This window comes from Formica exsecta, unplaced genomic scaffold (genome assembly GCF_003651465.1).
Source record: "Formica exsecta isolate Colony F162 unplaced genomic scaffold, ASM365146v1 scaffold254, whole genome shotgun sequence".
NCBI classification, from domain to species: domain Eukaryota; kingdom Metazoa; phylum Arthropoda; class Insecta; order Hymenoptera; family Formicidae; genus Formica; species Formica exsecta.
In genome coordinates this window covers 95222-117950 of record NW_021849814.1, presented here as the reverse complement: position 1 = coordinate 117950, position 22729 = coordinate 95222, and the positions used below count along the sequence as shown (strand labels likewise).

At 32.0% G+C, this 22729-nt stretch overlaps 1 protein-coding gene across 1 annotated transcript in view; it reads right to left on the bottom strand.

The window, feature by feature from the left end:
* Positions 1-657: 657 nt before the first annotated feature.
* Positions 658-22729, bottom strand: part of LOC115236510 (kelch domain-containing protein 4) — a 24854-nt gene continuing 2782 nt past the window's right edge. Inside the window, exons 2-7 of the mRNA XM_029809022.1 lie at positions 20923-21093; positions 17146-17384; positions 12671-12840; positions 10341-10915; positions 8203-8407; positions 658-1030 (exon numbers count right to left, since the gene is read on the bottom strand). Of these exons, the coding sequence (XP_029664882.1) occupies positions 978-1030; positions 8203-8407; positions 10341-10915; positions 12671-12840; positions 17146-17384; positions 20923-21093 (1413 nt within the window). The 3' untranslated portion in view covers positions 658-977. The remainder of the gene's footprint in view (positions 1031-8202; positions 8408-10340; positions 10916-12670; positions 12841-17145; positions 17385-20922; positions 21094-22729) is intronic.

The window sequence follows — 22729 nt, the reverse complement described above, 5'->3', positions numbered from 1 at the left end:
ACTTTTTTTGTTAAAATATTTTTATAAGTATTTATTTTCAATAATTTAAAATAATACTATTTTGTGCAGATTAAATTAAAATAACACTATTTTATAAATACATATAACAATTTTTCACAACTGACGCGTGTACGTGGCACCTTTTTTACCTCTTTTTAAAAAAAAAGTTTTTAGGGATATAAACGATCGCGATAATGAAATACCAATAATAACGGAGAACTTTGGGCAATTAACACAAAAGCCATCAGAAGAAGCCTACGTTTTAGTATTATTTAAGACTAAAAAAACTAGAAATTTATGATGTTAAAATATTAGAAGTTATTAATTCAGAGGAATATTTTGTCTCTTATTTAAGATTAAAAGACAAAGAAAACTTGCGTTTTTCTATGCCTTTAGAACCTGATTTAGCAGCTGAAAGAATAGAAGACATTAAATTCATACCACACATCCACACAAGTTAATGGAACCAAAAACCGAAATATGACATATCATTTCTCCCTTCATATGAGTGCAATTAATTAATTTAGTGCATATAATTAATTTTTAGAGCATACCTACTCTTAAACCTTTTTAAAATTTTTTTTATTATTCGCATAAGAATTTAAGTTTGTTTTTTATTGTTTTTGACAATTATTAATAGTTTTGAGTTTATTTTTGTTTTGCTGATAGTTATCATATGTAATGATTAAACCAAAGTAGAAGTAGAATTTAAGTTGAGACACTGTAATTTTTTATTATTCGATATTATGTTGATAATTATTTTCTAGGCTGTTGATAAAGCCATTTAAAAACCTCTTAACGGAAAGCAGAGCAGAGTTCAAAGAGGAAAGCAATTTTACAGGTGTTAATATAATCACATCCTCTATAAGAATAACTATAAACGAAGTGAAGAAAATATGTAAATTACTCAAGAATGGTAAATCCCCAGGTCCAGGTGACATCCCAGCCGAGCTAATTAAATATGGTGCTGATGGGCTCTATGCGCAATTGACGGAGTTGTTCCAAGACTGCCTTAACGGCGCTGAAACCCCTAATGAATGGAAAATATCTATAATATCAACCATACATAAAAAAGGCAGCAAAGACAATTGCGAAAATTATAGAGGGATATCAGTAACCAATACATTGAGCAAAATATATGGAAAAATACTAAAAGATAAAATCGAAGCCGAGTATAAAGATTTAGAGGCAGAAGAGCAAGCGGGGTTTAGAGCTGGACGATCTACCGTGCATCTGTTGGGTTGAGGTTCAATTACCACACTTGTATATATATGCATGAACAGAAACGAGATATATTTATTTCGCTTGAGATCACAGAAAGTTAAACAGTACACGAGTCGAGATCAACCGGAAGAAGAAGGTAAGGCGAAAACCGAACGCGTGATAGCACTACAGTAAGGCAAACCGCCAATAAGAACGTTCATAGATGTCTCTAGTTCCTATAAAAGGGCGCATTGATTAAGTCAAAACTTCTTATTTCAACAGCATCATCTGTATTGCGTAACCCAGGTCATCGAGAAAAAAACCGCCGTGAACCAGGAAATCCATCTGTTATATATGGATCTGCAGAAAGCCTATGACAATGTTCCGCTTAATAAACTTTGGGCGGCCTTGGAACAAACTAATATCCAGAATGGTCTCATAAAAGCAGTGTCAAAAGGGCTATATAAGAACAATATTGCTAAGGTTAAAGTGGGACAGAGAATTTCTAGTGGTTTCACGGTCTCAAAGGGTCTGAAACAGGGATGCTGCATCTCACCTACACTTTTCAAAATTTATCTAGAACAAGCACTCAAGATATGGAAAAGAAAGTGTAATGGCATGGGAATTCCATTTAACAACGATTATACCATCTACACAATGTGCTTTGCAGACGACCAGATCGAATTAGCTCAGGAGCATGACGATTTAAGTTATATGACACGAAAACTAATTGAAGAATATGGAAAATGGGGGCTGGAGGTTAATGTAAAAAAACAGAATGTATGTGCATTGGAGGTACGCAACAAGACATTGTTTTAGAAAATGGGCAAATAATCCAGCAGTGTGAAGAGTACAAATATTTGGGGCTGAAAATAACACAAAATGGGATCCTAGATGAAGCGATCAAGGAGAGGAACATCCAAGGACGAAGAACCATAGCTATGATAAATGGAATATTGTGGGATCAAACCATATCCAAAGCTAACAAAAAACATATATATAACACTATTCTGAAGAGTATAGTAACCTATGGTAGTGAAGTATGGCAGATAAAGAAGACTACAGAAAAAACATTGCTGAAAACTGAAATGGATTTCTGGAGAAGGTCTGCTGGAAAGTCTAGAATAGAAAGAGTATCAAACAATAGGATACGGGAAATAATGGAAGCTAATCACACAATAGTAGACGACATCAAAACAAAGCAGTTGGTATGGTACGATCACGTACAAAGGATGAGGAATGACAGGCTACCTAAACAAATTCTAACGTGGACACCTCAAGGAAGGAGAAGGAGGGGGAGGTCGAGAAGAAGTTGGAGAGAAAGGATTGATAACGAAATGAGAGAGAGAAATCTACAAGAGAACCTGTGGAGGGATCGAAAACAATGTCAAGCGGGAATCGGAAGACGTCGTAGAACGTTATAACCCGAATATGTATATATATAGATATATATATATACAACTTTTGTCTGAAACATTTTTTTCTAAAATGCATTGTTTACGAGATATTTGACCGTTTCCAGACTTTTCTAACACCCTGTATATATGATAAAGCCAAAGAAAGTAAAATTTATGTTGAAATATTATTGTTTTTGACTACTTATCTGTGTTATAAGTCTGATTAAATTGTGATTGAGTTGCTACAATAAATAATAATCTAAGTTGCTACAATAAATAATAATCTAAATGAGAAAAAGTCTAATCAAAAATAATAATTCTGATTGTAAGCTTCAAATAATAAAAACAACATAATTAAGTTGGCTTTAAATTCATATTATCCTGACCTTACTTATCATGTTTTATAATTATCTCTTCCCTAAATAAACATAGTAAAACATAACAAAACTAAAATAACCCTAACAATTCACAGTATAAAACATGTGATTCATTGTTAAAAATAGTTAGATTCATTGTGTACACACACTCTTGTACAGAATGAACCATTTCACATTTTTTTAAATAATCAAAATTGTGACTAAACTTAAAAAATATTATTGTTATGAGTCATCTTCTATAGTATGTAGCCAACTAAATTCATAAACTGTATGCAAAAACACAGATCTCCAACTCAATAACTGAGAGAGATATAAGCCTCTGAAATTTACATGGTTCATTGTTGGACTATCGACCCTATATACATAAATTCACATATATCACCACCAATGTGGATTATTTAGTCTTTTTCATACCTTAATAACTTAAACATAAACTTTATTGTTTTGAGAATGAAGTGAGAGATGAAGTTATCATACCATTAAAAAAACACTATTTATTTGAATCATAAATGTATAACCAGTTTTTTACAATAAAGCCTCGAATTTCGGGGAAAAAAACGGCGGAAGCATAGTTGTACACCTAATATCATACAACGGAGATAAAAGGCAATCACAAGAGCCAGCGCGGTAATCTGTGCGCATATGTTTTATTACAATCAAATTACATTGATATTTTGACTACGTGATAGACAAAATCACAAAAAAGCGTACGTTTCGGTCCTTTTTTTTGGACCATCCTCAGCGTAATTACAAAATATGTGGAATATATTATATCAAAAATGTAACAGTATTAATACACAGAACAAGAGTGAGTCATTCATGTTGTCAGATGGTAAATGTTATATAATGTAATTTCGAGACACAAAGAGACTTTCCGATAAAATATACTACATTAAAAAATAACGGCAATATAATTATACCGAACTTGAGTGAGTCACCTATGTTGTACAGAAGGCAAATGTTACACACGGATGTTCGAGACAGAATGTCAAGTCTATTTATATCACACGATACATAAAGTAAATATGAATACAGAGAAGTGTTTACAAATAAGACGGCATGACTTTCAAAGTTTTGGTAACTTATCGATCACATCCGTATAAGCATAATATAAACACTCCGTGTCCGCCTGTAGATTAAGGCTATTTTCTTGCTTTTTAATGTATACCATTTCAGAAATTAAGCGTTTTTTAAACAAAGGTTCACTATCCATAATTTCGACTCCATCCCAACCAAAATCGTGATGAAAATTCTAATCTGTGATCGGTTAAAACGAGGAATCTTAATCTCAGATTGTCCTACTTTAGTCTCAATAAATTACATAGTTACATTAGAGTTCACAAAGACACTCTTCCTAAAGCTTTGCACAGCAATGTCGTTTATAAAATCAATTGTAGTAATTGTAACGTCTCACGTCGGTCAAACGGGCAGACAATTACGTACAAGGATATCCGAACATCGCAGTCATATTAGATGGAATACGACGAATCATTCCGTTTTAACCAATCATAGATTAGAATTTAATCACGATTTTGATTGGGATGGAGTCGAAATTCTGGATAGTAAACCTTTGTTTAAAAAGCGCTTAATTTCTGAAATGGTATACATTAAAAAGCAAGAAAATAGCCTTAATCTACAGGCGGACACGGAGTGTTTATATTATGCTTATACGGATGTGATCGATAAGTTACCAAAACTTTGAAAGTCATGCCGTCTTATTTGTAAACACTTCTCTGTATTCATATTTACTTTATGTATCGTGTGATATAAATAGACTTGACATTCTGTGTCAGATTAAAATATAAAATAACTCAAAAAGTACTTAATGAAAAAATACTTTATTATAATGTTTTGGAAAGTTCTCGAGATAAGCTACAAGAATATGCAATAAAAAATGGGGGGTTCCATTTAAGAAAACATCGATCACATTGACTTCACTTTGAAAAGGTCACTCAAGGTCAAGCCCATATTTTTATTATGTGGCCCTTCGAAATCATGCAACTTTTGTCTGAAATATTTTTTCCAATCTCTTTTACTTTAAGAGATATTTAGCTGCATCACTTAAAATGATACACTCTGTATATTATATAAAAAATGTGACAGTAATAATACACAGAACAAGAGTAAGTCACCCATGTTGTCAGATGGTAAATGTTATATAACGTAATTTCGAGACAGAAAGAGACTGTCCAATAAAATATACTACATTAAAAAATAACGGCAATATAATTATACCGAACTTGAGTGAGTCACCTATGTTGTACAGAAGGCAAATGTTACACACGGATGTTCGAGACAGAATGTCAAGTCTATTTATATCACACGATACATAAAGTAAATATGAATACAGAGAAGTGTTTACAAATAAGACGGCATGACTTTCAAAGTTTTGGTAACTTATCGATCACATCCGTATAAGCATAATATAAACACTCCGTGTCCGCCTGTAGATTAAGGCTATTTTCTTGCTTTTTAATGTATACCATTTCAGAAATTAAGCGTTTTTTAAACAAAGGTTCACTATCCATAATTTCGACTCCATCCCAACCAAAATCGTGATGAAAATTCTAATCTGTGATCGGTTAAAACGAGGAATCTTAATCTCAGATTGTCCTACTTTAGTCTCAATAAATTACATAGTTACATTAGAGTTCACAAAGACACTCTTCCTAAAGCTTTGCACAGCAATGTCGTTTATAAAATCAATTGCAGTAATTGTAACGTCTCACGTCGGTCAAACGGGCAGACATTTACGTACAAGGATATCCGAACATCGCAGTCATATTAGACGGAATACGACGAATCATTCCGTTTTAACCGATCATAGATTAGAATTTAATCACGATTTTGATTGGGATGGAGTCGAAATTCTGGATAGTAAACCTTTGTTTAAAAAGCGCTTAATTTCTGAAATGGTATACATTAAAAGGCAAGAAAATAGCCTTAATTTACAGACGGACACGGAGTGTTTATATTATGCTTATACAGATGTGATCGATAAGTTACCAAAACTTTGAAAGTCATGTCTTATTTGTAAACATTCCTCTGTATTCATATATATTTTATGTATCGTGCGATATAAAGAGACTTGACATTCTGTCTCGAACCAGTGATGCCAGAAACTGACTCCGGTAGCATGAGGTAGCATGTGGAAGAGATACACATACAATCGAAAACCACGTACATGTCTCACATGAATGTTGTTTTCTATTGTTGTGTTATCCCCTCCACATGCTGCCGCATGCTACCGGGGTCAGTTTCTGGCATCACTGTCTCGAACATCCGTGTGTAACATTTGCCTTCTGTATAACATGAGTGACTCACTCAAGTTCGGTATAATTATATTGCCAGTTATTTTTTAATGTAGTATATTTTATTGGACAGTCTCTTTCTGTCTCGAAATTACGTTATATAACATTTACCATCTGACAACATGGGTGACTTACTCTTGTTCTGTGTATTATTACTGTCACATTTTTTATATAATATACAGAGTGTATCATTTTAAGTGATGCAGCTAAATATCTCTTAAAGTAAAAGAGATTGGAAAAAATATTTCAGACAAAAGTTGCATGATTTCGAAGGGCCACATAATAAAAATATGGGCTTGACCTTGAGTGACCTTTTCAAATTACGGTAAGATTATCGAAAACTAAATATTTTACGAGATATTTTATTTTTTTACGTGTCCTATGCGCTTTGCAATCTCTCGGTGAGTGGCTTTTGTTTTTACTAATAATAAGTTATATTGTTCCAATTAGCAACCGATGCATTGGTTCGCAACTAATTAATATGTGGATGTAATACAGCACATATTGCTTATTACATCGCTTCTCCTAAAGGCAAGAACCGATGGATCTCGTATGGAAAGTTCGTTGTGAGTTCTAAAATACCCTATTATTGTTTCGATCGCATAATATATGCCTTTGTCTTTTTAATTTATATCAAGTATGTATTCTTTTTCGGTTTTCCATGTATATATATCAACTTTGTTATTGTATGTTTTTTGTCTATATATTTGTCTATATAATTACTGAATATGGTCCGAAATGAGACCGAAATGTCTAATTAATAAATTCACCTAATAATTATTAGGAAATTTTATTTTTATTTTTTGCGCTATTTGCCTCGAATTTTTATTAGATCGTTTTTGATGTCATTTATATTGTAATATTTAAAGCCATATTGTGATCTCGTTTGTTAAACACTATACATTTTTAATTTCATTAACCACGCTTTGCAATCTTCATATTTGCCCGTAACAAAAACTTAAATACAAAATAGATACGTTGTATAATAGTAAACAAAAGAATTATAACTAGTTTTTGTTGACATATTGTGCCAACATTCAATACTCAAATTCTACTGTTTTTATTAAGAAGTTCTGCTTTTAATTTTTGCAGCATTTTTGTAGCATATATTGATGCATAAACATGTGCTGCATTTCTGCTGAAAAAAATGAGAAGTTCTGGGAAGAAGAAATCACGAAACTTCTAGAAAGATGGAGCAAAGTAGTGAAACAAAACTATGCACCTCATTTAACAAAGTTATGTACAAATATTAATAAATTTACTTTAAATTTTTGACAAAAATCAAATTCTACAAAATTTGATTTTCAGTCGAATATGTATATAAAATTCTAGAATATCATTATAGATATGATATATCTTATTCTTTTTTTTAGAAATTGGCATTTCTAAAATTTTAAAGTTGTTAGTTGTTGGTTGTGACCGAGCAATTTTAAGAGCAAATTTTAACTTCCTAAACATCATAGCTGGCAAGCTTTGTAAAATTTATAAGAAAATACAGAATAGATCAAGAAATGTAGCATAACCAAAATATTTTCTCAGGCAAAAATGTCAAAAATACAGAATAAAATTTTTTAAAAGGCTTTATTTCCGAGAAAATTGAAAATTGAAAATTTAATAACATATTTGCTCCTTTAAATTTAAATGATCTCTGAAAATAATCTCTTATACCATGTATCTTCTACATATTTATACATTATCAAATTTATTTCGATAATGGCTATTAAAAAATATGTATAAAAATATATATATTACTAGTATTAGAAAATTAAAATATGATACTTTCTAACTTTTCCACGCACACACACACACACACACACACACACACACACACACACACACGCACACGCACACGCACGCACGCACGCACGCACACGCACACGCACACATATATAATACATATCATTAATAACATACCCAGACTGTAGAAATCGCAAAGAGTGTATTGTCGATCATCTTCTTCCACCAAGCCACCATATAAATACAAAACGTTGTGTTTCATCACCATTCCGGCATTCATCCGCGGAGATGGAAAACATTTTTCCCTTCTGTCATTTGCTACTGCCGAAGAAGATTGATGGAGAAATGACGAAGAAGTTGGTGCCGTTGAGCCTATTACCATCTATGTATCAAAAAACCCACTAAATTTCTTTTTAATGACAGATTTCTTGAACTATATAATTTAGAATCAATTCTTGCTTGTAAGAAAGAGATTAATATTATATCCTCTATTAATCACTGTTTTATTCTCACTAATTTTGATGGACTTTGGATAGATTATAGAGCAAAATTAAAAATAAAAAATTTTTTATTTTTTATTTTTTTATATGTGCGTTTTCGTATGTTTACAAGTTGAAATTATCTCTTTCAAAGCTACTTTAATACACTTGATTTTGAATTAAATATCATGGAAATCACCATGGTTTCTGCTACATTTTTGCCGCCAGTGTTTGATATAGTAGACTTTGCTAGATATTTGCTATGTATCTGCTATCACGACATAATAGCAAACAATGCTCGATTTTTGCTGCAATTTCACTATCATACTATATCAGCAAGCTACCAGAAATTAAGCTTAATGAGAACGCAACACATTAGAATCTGTTACAAAATCATGATTGAATTTGCTAGCACACTATTGGCATACTGCTAGCATTTTGCTATCTGACTTAAAACTATACTTGATTTAAAAATTGGAATTTTGCTAGGCACAACTATTTGTGTTCGTATTTATAAACGCATCATGACTTGATATAGATCAAAGTGCAACAAGTTTCAGTAATGCATTATTTCATTAAAAATCATTACAAATGGTTGAAAATGCCATTCTTCCTGTCGCATATGAAGTATTAAAAGCCAATTGAAAAAGCGTGAATTGATTGTTTATAATTGTTTGTTATTAATTGTTATGTTTGTTATAAATTGTATTGATTGTCATTAATTGTTTACAAATACGAACAGAAATGGTTATGTCCCAATAAAATGTAACATATAACCCCAGTAAGCAATTTGATAACAAATTGTTGCCAAATTGGCATCAAATTCGCTCAACACTTGGTAACAAATCCAGTGCCATCTTTGTCCGCATTAAGCTTGTGTTTTGGTGACAAAGCTTGCTGACATAACCTGACATCAAATTGACGGCAAAAACCGAGCAAAGCTTGACATGATTTGACGTCAAATTGGTGGCAAAAATCGAGCAATATTTGCGCAAGACAATCTGACATCAGATTGTCAGCAAAAACCGAACAAATTCTGCAGCTTTTGGCCATTCATATAAAATAGTATATTTAAATGGATTTAAAGTCTCAACCCTAAGTAACAAAATGATGATAAGTTTTGGTCATAAAATAATCATTAGATAATCAGACATTATATAAAATCATATATTAATGTGTTAAAACATATAGATAAATTTAAATAATTTAATTTATAAAATTAAAGATCTTTTTGGACAGAAATTGTTCGAATAAGTGAAAATCGAACAATTATTTGTCCGATTTGCCAAAAATCAGTTCAATATCTGAATTTCCTGTATAAGAATTGTATCAAAAATTGACCTGATGGAAATATATATATCATAATATTATTAGCATTTTGCAGGCTTTATACACTCATGACAAGAATTTGAATACGGGTATAGATAATGAATAACGCGCAGCATAGCGATAAGCGACTGAACTATTTTATAATACTTTGTGATAAGCTGCAGATTCTGTTCGGTTTTTGCTGCCAATTTGCCATCAGATTGCGCACTCCAGATCTTGCTCAGTTTTTGCCGACAATCTGATGTCAGTCATGTCAGCAAGGTTTGCTCGGTTTTTGCCGCCAATTTGCTGTCTAGTTATGTTAGCAAACTTTGCTTGGTTCTTGCCGGCAATCTGCCAGCTTAATCGGTAATAACAACTTTTGTACCAAATTTGTAGCCTTTTTGCTGACAATAATTTGTAGCAAGCACTTGGCAATATCTGTTAGAACTGATGTGGCTGACTGGGACGTTTAATATATTCATGTGTATTTTATGTATATGTATAAAAAAAGGAAAAAAAGCATACCGTAAATATTCCGTCGTTGTCCACAGTAACTGTAGGTTGTATAGAATTTGGAGATTCTTTTGGTACTTCTTGCTCAAAATCATTACTCTGTTCTGATTCTTCATCTACTTCTTCCTCTTTTTTTTTCCTTCGTCGTCCTTTGGTGTCGTCAGTGAGAGTTGTTGCTTTTTTCTCAGTTAATGTTACGGCGCGCCAGTGTAATGTTTCCAGATCCAATGCAAGTAGATCGTTGTAAAATGTTTCACATAGATTTTCATCATCATCATCATCATCATCGTCATCATCGTCATTGTCATAAACACCGCCAAACACGAAGGCCTGATTCGCGTGTTGGATTAATGTAGCAGAAGCGCCACATCTTGGAGTCACTCGAATCCCAGTTTGTTTTATGCAAATCCACTTGTACTTAGTTAAGTCGTTTCTGTCCGTTTGCGATAGAAGAAACATATCGGCGTGAATGCAACCCCGATCCATCTCTTTTTTTATTTTTTCCTTGCTATAGCCTCCGTATACGACAAGCTTATTGTCGACAGTCGGCAAAAATATACAGCCGGACCGAGGAGCAGGTGCAATACCTTAAAAAAAAATTTCAACTGACATTATATATAATAGTCGACAACAATCAATTATTTGCTTAATAATTGTTGAATGATTTAGTAAAATATTTAATAAAATATTTTACCATGTAGTTTAACAATTAGTAATTAGTATAAGTAAAATATACATTAAAGCAATACTTTTTAATACATTTTTTAAATAGATGCGTAAAATTGGAGCCCTTTTTATTTTTTCTAAAAAGTGATACTATAATTGCAGAAACATTTCAATGTGTATTACTTTCAATTATTAATCAATTTCGCATTTGCATTGATTGTAAATAATGAACACACAACATATCAATCAATATTTATATTAAAAATTATTGTGTGTGTGAAGCTAGCATATCATTTCGTGGAAGATCATAAATAATTAAGAGTTCTGGCTTTATCTTCAATAGTTCTAAAGTTCTTGATAGTTTAAACAAATAGTTCTGGCGATTAAACCAAAGAAAATTCCTCAGGACAAACTGATATGCCAACTTCACGCAGCATATCACTTTGTCCTACATTTTTCTTATCAATAATTGTCCAAATTTAAAAGATTTATAGTTCTACATGAGTTCTAAGAAGAGTTCTGCCTTCTAAAAGTAAAAAATATTCATTAAAATAAAATAAAACAATTTTTTACCCGAAAACTCGTATTTTCGAGACTAGAGGTGATATGCTGGCCGTATTTCGAGAGTTCTGCTTATTATGAAATAGTTCTCGTGTAGTTCTGGCCATGTACATTGCTTTTCCAAAGAGTTCTGATGAAGGAAATAATACAATGTACATGCCCAAAACTACACGAGAACTATTTCATAATAAGCAGAACTCTCGAAATACGGCCAGCATATCACCTCTATACTCAAAAATACAAGTTTTCGGGTAAAATAATTGTTTAAAAAATTTTTTAATTATTTCCTTCATCAGAACTCTTTGGGAAAGCAATGTACATGCCCAAAACTACACGAGAACTATTTCATAATAAGCAGAACTCTCGAAATACGGCCAGCATATCACCTCTAGTCTCGAAAATACGAGTTTTCAGGTAAAAAATTGTTTTATTTCATTTTAATGAATATTTTTTTACTTTTAAAAGGCAGAACTCTTCTTGGAACTCATGTAGAACTATAAATCTTTTAAATTTAAACAATTATTGATAAGGAAAATGTCGTAGGACAAAGTGATATGCTGCGTGAAGTTGGCATATCAGTTTGTCCTGAGGCATTTTCTTTGGTTTAATCGCCAGAACTATTTGTTTAAACTATCAAGAACTCTAGAACTATTGAAAATAAAGCCAGAACTTTTAATTATTTATGATCTTCCACGAAATGATATGCTAGCTTCACACACATAAAATTATTTTAAGAATGTTCGAATAATTATTGACTTTTTCAACTTTATATAATCGTATATACTTGAATATTTTTCATTGAACGTTCGATATTCTTTCAAATTTCGGAATAAAATATTGGGTATTCCATAAAAAAAACAAGATAGCAAAAAATTGATTACTGTACTCTAATGTCCATTTTGATACTATGCGATTTTTGTTTGATACATTTTTTCATAAAACAAAAGTTTACGAGTGATTTAAAGTGGTCAAGTTAGGTGATTCATTCAGCATTTTGTTATCTAAAAATTATTGTTACATAAAACTATTTCTTTAAATATGATTTAATTCAATTTGAATAAACATATTTTCATAAAGAACATATTCAATAGATTATTTGCTGTTTGTTAGCTTACCAGTAGGCTCGATTTTCCGCCACATGTAAGTCTCCAGATCGAAAATGTGTACATCATTGAAATATTTATAATCATGCCGCAGATTATCGTAGAATCCGCCGAACACTATCAGCTGCTTCTTTATGTGTAGCATCCTATGTCCACTTCTAGCTGACGGACAGTTTGCAGCTCTATAATCATCAATATACATATATAGATGATCTATTTTAATCAATATAGTGTAATAATTCAAAAATAAAGCATTTGTATTAAAAATATTTTACACAAAAGTTATTTTGTTTCAAGAAGAACATAAAAGTATGATATTCAAAGATACAATAATATCTAGTGCCAAGTCACGCGCAGTAAACAGCGGGGCGGACCGTGTATCTATATGCGACTCGCTTAATTGAAAGATTATCTCAGTCATGTGTGATTAAATCAATTAAATTTTTAATGAGTTTAATCAATAAAATTACTTACTTTTAACACTGCAAAAAATTTCGATAAAAAAATTTCTCTCAAAAAATTTAAATCAAGTTCCAAAAACTATATTTTACTTACAAAACGCTTTTTTTAAATTTTCCTATAACTTTTTTGGCCATTCTTTTTACACAATTTTAAAACTAAACCTGTATTTTTAGATATCTTTTTTTAAGACACAGAACTGAGAAAATAAAAAAAATTTTTTGAACTATATCAATAGCACGTTAAAATTGAAACTTATCAAGCTTCAAAATGCTTCTTTAATTTTTGTCTGCGATTATTGTTCGCTGAGTATAAACATCATTTTTAAAAAAATATAAATTTAGTTTCAAAATCGTAACTCGGCCAAAATTCGAGTATTTATTCAAGTAATAAACAGAGATGTATGTAGTAAAGGGTAGCACAAGCCCAGACACACTTGTAGCAATCATCTATCTGCGGCAGAGGCACTGCTCAACAAATGATTGCTAGAAAACAATATTTGTGAACTAAAAAAATATGCGAGATACAAGTAGCTGATAAGTGTAGGAAAATTTTAAAAGAAGCGTTGTAAAAAAAGTTTTGTAGCCAAAATGTTGTAGTTTATAAAACTTAACTTAAATTTCTCAACAGAAATTTTTTTATCGATCTGCAGAGTGTCAAAGATACGTAATTTTAAGAAATAAAACAATGTAACTGAAGTGAGGGGGGGATTTAAGGCAGCAGGAGGCACCAAGCATCCATCTCTTCCGTGGCAGCAGCACTGTCGTATCTGTGTAGGGCATTTACACACTCTTCCAGCCCGACAAATAATTGTTAGAAAACAATATTCGCGGATCTAAAAAAATATGCGAGGTACGAGTGGCTGAATCGGGAATCGAACCCTTTCGCTTTCCGGGCAACTGCTCTTACCACTGACCTATTTAGACCTCACACTTTATGCCACTTTAACACAGTTTTTATACGACTCCAGAGCGATGTTGGAATCTCGCTCAATGGATGTAGTGTCGACCGCCACGGAGAGACGACATGCCCAACACTTTTTTAAAGCAGAGAATAAGATAAAAAAATTTTTTTAAACTACCAATAGCACATTGAAGTTAAAACTTCGAGCTTCAAAATGCTTTCTTAATTTTTTGTCTACGATAATTTTTTGTCGAGTTTCAGCGATTTGAAAATTGCCTAATTTTTAGTGTATGAAAAATGTTCCCTATTTTTTTAATAGTGTATTTTATAATAAATGCATGCAGTTAAAAATATTATATTTTTGAATTTTTTTTAAATATTTTATATTTATAAAAAATATTCATAATTTAAAATTTTTAAGAAACTTAAATAACTTTTCACAATAGGGAATCTGCATGATTTAAAAAATATTGCATTTAATAATTTGTACATATTTCTAATTGTAATTTTTTTTCGTAATTTTTTAACGCAAATTAAGCGAGAAAATAAATAATAAAACATTGCATTATTTAAAATTGTCGAATACGGTCCGGAAACGACCGAGTCTTCCCAAACGCTGTGTGACGTCACATTGCAATAAAGGCTGCGGTCCGAAATGCACTCACAGCGCTCACAGTACTGAAAATCTATAGTTTACGTCACGTGCACTATAGCTGGCAGCGCGCTAATAGCGCTGCGAACGTATTTCGGACCGCAGCCAAAGAAACTACTTTTATCAATTGCAACAATTCATTTATTTTGGAAAATGAGCAAAGGAAATACATATAAGATGTGATTCGTACCTTTGTGTAAAATACTACAATTAAAACACCAGATAAACAGTTTTTTTATGTACCTCAAAATAAAAACGTGAGAAGAAAATGGTTTAGAAGTGCACACCATGCTGATGAACTAGGAAAATGGAGTTATTTTTGTTGTCAAGATCATTTCGATATACATAAGTATTAAGAAAACATGTTTTTTTTATGCTTTAATTATAACATTTATAAAAATGTCAAACAACATATATATGTCTTGTAAAAATATCTGACATAACCTATAGTGGATACTCCGTAATTTTCTCTCGAAGATCTATAATAGACATATTAATTATAATAATTCATACGTAATTGAAATAATTGAAAAGAATTACTACTATAATAATAATTTTGTAGCAGACGTTTGGCAAAATCTGTTCGAACAGACTTGGCTATCTGGGAATATATATTTGTTCTTACAAAGCTGCTTTTATTTCTCGAACTTCTAAAGCATCGCTCATCAGTTACAAAATGTACTCCCAAACCATAAATATATTTATTTTTGGCAAATTCGTTGAATCAGCTTTAACGAATCCAGGATCCAATTGATTTGGCATTTTATTTTAAGATACACAGATATTAACAGTTCAACAACGGCCGTAGTATCGCAATGATAAAACACTAACAATCAGCAGACAATTGAAACTATGGTTGCGTTCCATTTTATGCATAGAGCGCATAGATACTGACACAGGGCATGAAATGCAGGGACCGGATCGTTCCCTTTTTGCATCGCACTTCATCATGCGCCTCTAGTAACGAAACAAATTCCACGCAGCAAATAATAAACATGGATGACAGTTTAAGGTTAACTAAATCACAATTAATTTCTATAATTGCTGTTTCATCTGCTTTTATGATCAAAGAAGAAGACTCATGTTTTTCAAGCAGCAGCAGATATAATATATAATATAATATAATAATATATAATATAATATAATAATTATAATTATAATTATAATTATATATAATAATATATCAAATTAACGAATAAAAGCTCTTATGAATATACATTGTAAATAATTACATACTTTTTCTTAAAAACAATTCTTTTTTTTATACTGATTGATTTGTCTCATTATTGTGTAAAAGTATTACGGTAAGATTATCGAAAACTAAATATTTTATTTTTTATATCAAAATATGTGTCAGATTAAGATATAAAATAATTCAAAAAGTACTTAATGAAAAATACTTTATTCTACTGTTTTGAAAAGCTCTCGAAATAAGCTACAAGAATATGCAATAAAAAATGGGGGATTCCTTTTAAGAAAACATCGACCACATTTTCCTCACCTTATAAAGGTCACTCAAGGTCAAGTCCATATTTTTATCATGTGGCCCCCTCGAAGCCATGAATCTTTTGTCTGAAACGTTTTTCCATATCTTTCATATTTTTCGAGATATTTACCTGGGGCGATTAAAATGAAACATCCTGTATATGTATATATAGTCAATATAATATATATTATAATTATAATCTCAAATAATCGCGGGCTAGTAAGAGCCAGAACGCGGATGGTAGTGCGTCAGTTTCATAGAAAACTTGTTTTTCTATGAAACCGACGCACTACCATCCGCGTTCTGGATCTTACCAGCCCGCGATTATTTGAAATTTGTGATGTCACTCAAGAGCCTTAATTTCTTAAAATTGATAATTATAATTATATATAATTGTATATAATTCTTCTTTCTCGCCGAAAAGAGTTGGGACGGTAATTTATCCGCCATTGAGGATGTTTAATCTATGTAAATGTAAATCTAAACTTAATCTAATAATTAAAATTCGCGCTAATTTCTATCAAATGCATAAGCTGCATGAACTGTCTCAGCTCGCGAAGGTTGCGTTTCGTTTCATGCATGAAACGGAATGCAGCCGAAGTGAGGCACTCCATGCGGTCTCATGCACCGGTAGTGGTGGGCCAACGCAGTTGACAGTAGGTTGGACCATGCATGCAGCGAGTGCCCATAAAGAGAAACGGAACGAATTTCTATGCTTCCATGCGCATCATGCATAAAACGGAACGCAGCCTATTGCAATGTAACGCCACACTTGTCAATCAATCAAAATCGTTTTCTCACAATACAAAAAATTTCAAATATTATTAAATTTCAATTTAATTTTTTATATCTACCTATTAATAAAAATTAAAAATTTTGTTGTAAATAAATTTATAATAATGTATATTTAAATTACAAAAAAATAATATTTTTTTCATATAAATTCCTTACTGAGAATAAAATTATGTTACGTGAAATTATACATACGTGATCTTTTCCCATTTTTTTTCGGCGAATCGAAATACCCACAAGTCACGGTAATGATAGAATTGCGACTCACTCGGACTAGTGAATTCACCGCCGAATACCCATAATTCACCAGTGCCATTTGCAGTCGTAGCCACCGTCTGATGACCGCATCGCGGTGGCGGTGCTCCAGGCGCTTTTATCAATGTCCATTCTCGCTTATTTATATTATAGGAGAACATATCGCTATATACAATGGTCTAAAACAAAAATAAATATGATTAAACCATGTTATTTTTGGATTTTGTTTTATTAAATAGAACAGATAATTTTTTTCATTTTTAGATCTCTTAATCTTATCTTAATCTCTTAATCTTATTACCGAATTTTACTGCTCCATCAAAGAATGCAAAACAGAGAATTTTATTAATTTTTTAATAAAATTGACCTTGATATATGTTGTCATGACCTTGATTATAATTCATTATTAAAGACGACTTCTCGTTTTAATGACTGAAGTATGTGATTAAGGTCGTAATCCTTACAATATTAATGTTCAAAAACTTCAACTGTCGCTAGTTATTTATTACAAAGTTATAAACAAACATTAAACTATGTCTAATGTTAAATTGTTTGTTATCAATATATATGTATAAATTTCCTGTAAATGAATTTTTAATTATTAATAACTTTTTAATAAACAACGAGCGATGGCTAAAATTTTTTGAATATTACTCAGGAGATCATGACTAGAGTCCGATCGAAGATCAATTTTTTTGGCCAAGGTCGAAGCCGAACTTCGGTTTTTTTGTTACTTTCGGCCGAAATCGAAGTGGAAGCCGAAGGAATTGCGTAATGCCTGATAAATACTGATAATACTAAAGAAGTAAGGGAAATACTTCTTTTTAGCTGAATGTGTGTGCATTTGCTATTAAGTTGACATAGTGTTTTTGTTTGTTTTTATTTACTGTATATTTGCGGAGTTGTGATTTAAAATAATACCGGGGTAACGAAATCAAATAAGCAGCGACTTGTCACTCATCCGCGCTCTCTTCCTGCATCCTCACGTCTATGTAGTTTCAACTTTCGGCTTCAACAAAACCTTCCGATTGATTTTGGCCGAAGCCAATTATTTTGCCGAAGGTGTAATTTTTGGCCGAAGATGACCGAAGCCGAAGTCAAAGCCGAAGGTTCGGTCGGACTATAGTCATAATAACATATGTGAAGGTTAAGGTAATTGGGAAAGGATTCGTACATTTACTTTAATTAAAAATAAGTTTGGGATATGTTAAAATTTCTCGGAATGAGGTACAGAAAGAAGGGCAAAGCCCTTCCTCCGCCTATGCATTAATTTAAATATTAAAATATACAGTAAATATGCATAAAAAATCACATCTCACCGATTTAATCGCCACTTATTGTTAGATATATTGTAGGGAGGAGTGTTCTGAATAGAATTAAGTGGCGGACGGCATTGATTTAGAAGATATAAGAAATTTAAGTTTCACAGTTTAGCAATGCTTTTTCTCAGGTATTATAAAGTAATATTAAGAAAAGTGAAGTTTGTATACATTGTATTTGTTGTAAAATAGATATGGAAAGAGTTTGTTTACATTTACGGAATAGGTACATGGTCATACATATTTTGTCAATAATCGGTTTTATACAGGGTGGTCCATTTTAAAAGAGCCAGTCAAATATCTCGAAAAATATGGAAGATACAGAAAAATGTTTCAGACAAAAGTTGTTTGGTTCGGCGAACCAAACAACTTTTGTCTGAAACGTTTTTCCGTATCTTCCATATTTTTCGAGATATTTGACTGGCTCTTTTAAGATGGACCACCCTGTATATTTCTCGCAGTTCGTTAGCTTAACAGCTTTCAACATGCAAAGTCATGTAAAAGTTACATGAATTTCTGAGTCTTGTCTTGAAAAATATTATTTATTGAATGCGTGTGCGGGAGAGGGGCTCCGCCTCTCCCTCAAAAAATTCTAACCTAACCCAACCCAACTTTACTTTTAAATTTCAAAATAGGTTTGGGTTAGGTTAGAATTTTTTCGGGATGAGGGAGGAAGGATAGAGCCTCTCCCCCGCTCATACGTAAATGATGTAAACAATCTTTTCCAATCAAAAAATAATAGATTATTACAGCATACATAAACTTTATTGTCAAACTTCAATTTGTTATATCTCCTACACCAATGCCATCTTCTACTTGATTCTTGCAGAGAATTACTCAGAACACTCCCCCCTATAACATATCTAAGTGGCGACTAAATCGGTGAGGTGTGACCTTTTATGCATATTTACCCTTTAATAGTAACTTTAGTAACTGCTTAATAAACAACGAGCGACGGCTAAAACTTTTTGGATGTTACTCAAGAACATAACCTTGATAATATTTGTCAAGGTTATTAGAAGGTCATTAGAAGTGGATCTACAAAGTGGACCATTTTAATCAATCCACGCGATTGTTTCGAAAACTGAGCCCGATAGATAAAAATGTTTCAAACAAAAGTTGCATGGTTTCGAGGCCACATGATACATTTATAGTGACGCGGGCAAATTTTTCGGAAACGGAGTGAGATATCAAAAAATGTTTCAGACAAAAGTTTCATGGTTTCGAGGGGGCCACATGATAAAAATAAGTATTTGACCTTCAGTGATCTTTTCAAGGTGAGGTCAATATGGTCGATGTTTTCTTAAATGGAACTCCCCATTTTTTATTACATATTCTTTTAACTTATTTCGAGAGCTTTTCAAAACACTATAATAAAGTATTTTTTCATTAAGTACTTTTTGAGTTATTTTATATTTTAATCTGACACACATATTTAGATATAAAAAATAAAACATCTCGTAAAATATTTAGTTTTCGATAATCTTACCGTAATACTTTCATGTACAGAATAATGAAACAAATAAATTAGTGTAAAGAAAAATACAAATAATTGTTTGAAAAAATACATTGTCTGTTTATGACTTTTTTATGTCAGATTATTGTAAGTGCCTTAAAAATCGTGGCGACCGTTACGAGGACCACCCTGTATATTCAATTTCTAATATATTGTTTTTCTGACTTTTACAGCATTTTCAATTGTTTCAAGGGATAGAGAATTCAAGAGCACCTTCTTTCTTACAAATTTGGTACTTCAATGAAAACTACGTTCAATGCGTATGCGAGAAAAAGCGTCTCTGGAAACAATACTGATTATGTACCAGTTATGAAAGAATTAAGCCACTTAAGCAAATATTAAAAGAGTATATTTTAGCTAATATAATTTAGACTTCTATTATAATTAGCTGAGAAAGCTAATAAAATTCGATCAATCTCTCTCTCCCTACCTCTCCCTCTCGTTCCTCCTCTCTTCCTTTCCTTCTCCCTCTCTCCTCTCCCTCTCATTCCACCTTTTCCCTCTCCCTCCTCCCCCTTTCTCCCCTTTACTTCCTCTTCCTGTCTCTCGCCCCCCTATCTCTCTCCCACTCTCAACCTCCCCCCTTTCTCTCAGACTTACAAAATTTTCAATCATGCGTCGTCCAGAGGTACTGTCCGCTAATCGGACTTACAAAAATTTCCGATTCAAGGCTCTTACACATCGAACTCGTTAATATAGTACGCATGATAAAAATGTATACGCTAGCCAATCAATCTTTCGCTCTTACGGATAAGCTATAAATCGATTGGCCACCACATCATTTCTTGCCGCACGTAAAGTGTTGACGCATTTTGTGTATAAGAACTTTAAGATTGCTGCTAATATTCAGTTTTATCACTTTTTTTTAAATATTATATTTACCTGCCGACCATCATAAAATTCGCCGCCAAGCATAATAAGTTCGTTCTTAAAGGGATGCGCCGTCAAAGTGAAGTTAACTCGTCTGGACGGCGGGTTTACTATCATCTCTTTCACGCGTTGTCTGCGGCCTTCCTCTTTCTCAATCTCAGCGATGACCTTTTCTATATCCTCCTACGAATAAATAAAATATAATAGTGTATAATAATGTATAATAATGTATAATAGTGTATAATAGTGTATAATAAAATAGTTTTTAATTACATCAAAAAACACGGTAGTATTTCACGCTAAATAATATTGTTACGCGTAATAATATTGATGGATCGTGTATCTAGTACCGTTTTACGAGTACCTGACATTACGCAATAACGGCTAAACCAATGGAGTTCTTAATAGACTTAAAAGTGCCTTTAAATGGCAACGTCGAGCGTCGAGCATCTTGCGCAAAAACCATTGCGCAGGATTTTAAACAAGATAGATTCCAGCTTCTTGCGGCTAATAGTATGATGAGTGACATGATTCGGTCGAGATAAAAAAAGATTATGTTCTGATATACATTACTAATACTGAAAATTGATATTTATTTACATTATACACAATAAATATTATTATTAAATAAAATATATATAAAACATTACTATCCCCCAGCAGAATATTAGAATCTAATCAAGGATTAAGGGATATGATTTTCATAATTTTTTTTCTGCATGTTTACAACATACAGCTTCTTTAAATAATTTCCTACTATTAACAATAGTTTTTCAAACTGTGTCATTTTGTCATTTGTGAATGCATTTTTATGTCTTATTTATTTGTAATGAATATGAATTTGAATATTTCAGCCATCCAAAATCTCTTTGCTGCATTTCTATTTTAATTTTATTCTAATTTACACTGTCAGAGTAGTAACGTTTTATAATATATTTTTGATTAATAATAACAACACACACACACACATCTATTATATAATAAAATAAATAGAATTCTGGGCAACAATATTATGTACAGACGCTTAATAATCGACACTTGACGCTGCCATGTAAAGGCACCTTAATAGCTTGAATCTTAATATCAGGATCTTTATCTCTTTGCTCTTTGTGCTTTATAAATAAAGATATCATAGTGTAAAATCCAATAGGATAAATTTTTGTGACTATGTTTACACGTCATCATTAATCAGGGGGTTGATTGTGTATCTTGAAACGATATGAAAATTGAGTACAAAAGTGAGTAAATTCACTAGAGTATCTACGATTTCATTTGTCGAAACATTTTTGTAATTTTCACTTTGTTTCAAAAATACACAATCGACTCCCAGGTTTAATAACATCCATAGTTCTAAAACTGATCAATTTCAATCATTCCGTTCTTCAGAGGAATAGTTGTGATTGGCCAGTTTCAGAACTACGAATGTCATTAAACCAAATTATAGGTGACATGTAAACGTAGTCATTGATATATTATACATAAAAAATATATAATATTTATACAGGGTAAATGTTCAGATTAACTTACACTTCACGAATCGTTTTCATTTTCACATATATTATAGAGGGCACATTCCTAAGTAATAAGCACTTTGAATTTTGTGGCGCTCTCTTCTGGTTCAATTGTGCAATTTTAAAGTTTCACAGTTTTAATGCTTTTTCTGTTATAAAATAAGAAAAAATAAAGTTTGTTTTTGTTGTATTTGTGTAAATCAGATGTGGAAAAAGTGTTTGTTTACATTTCTGGAAACGAAGCTCCTTGAATTTTTCCATTTTCCACGCGAAGCGAAGTTCAACGCAAACCTATGTGTCTAGTTTTT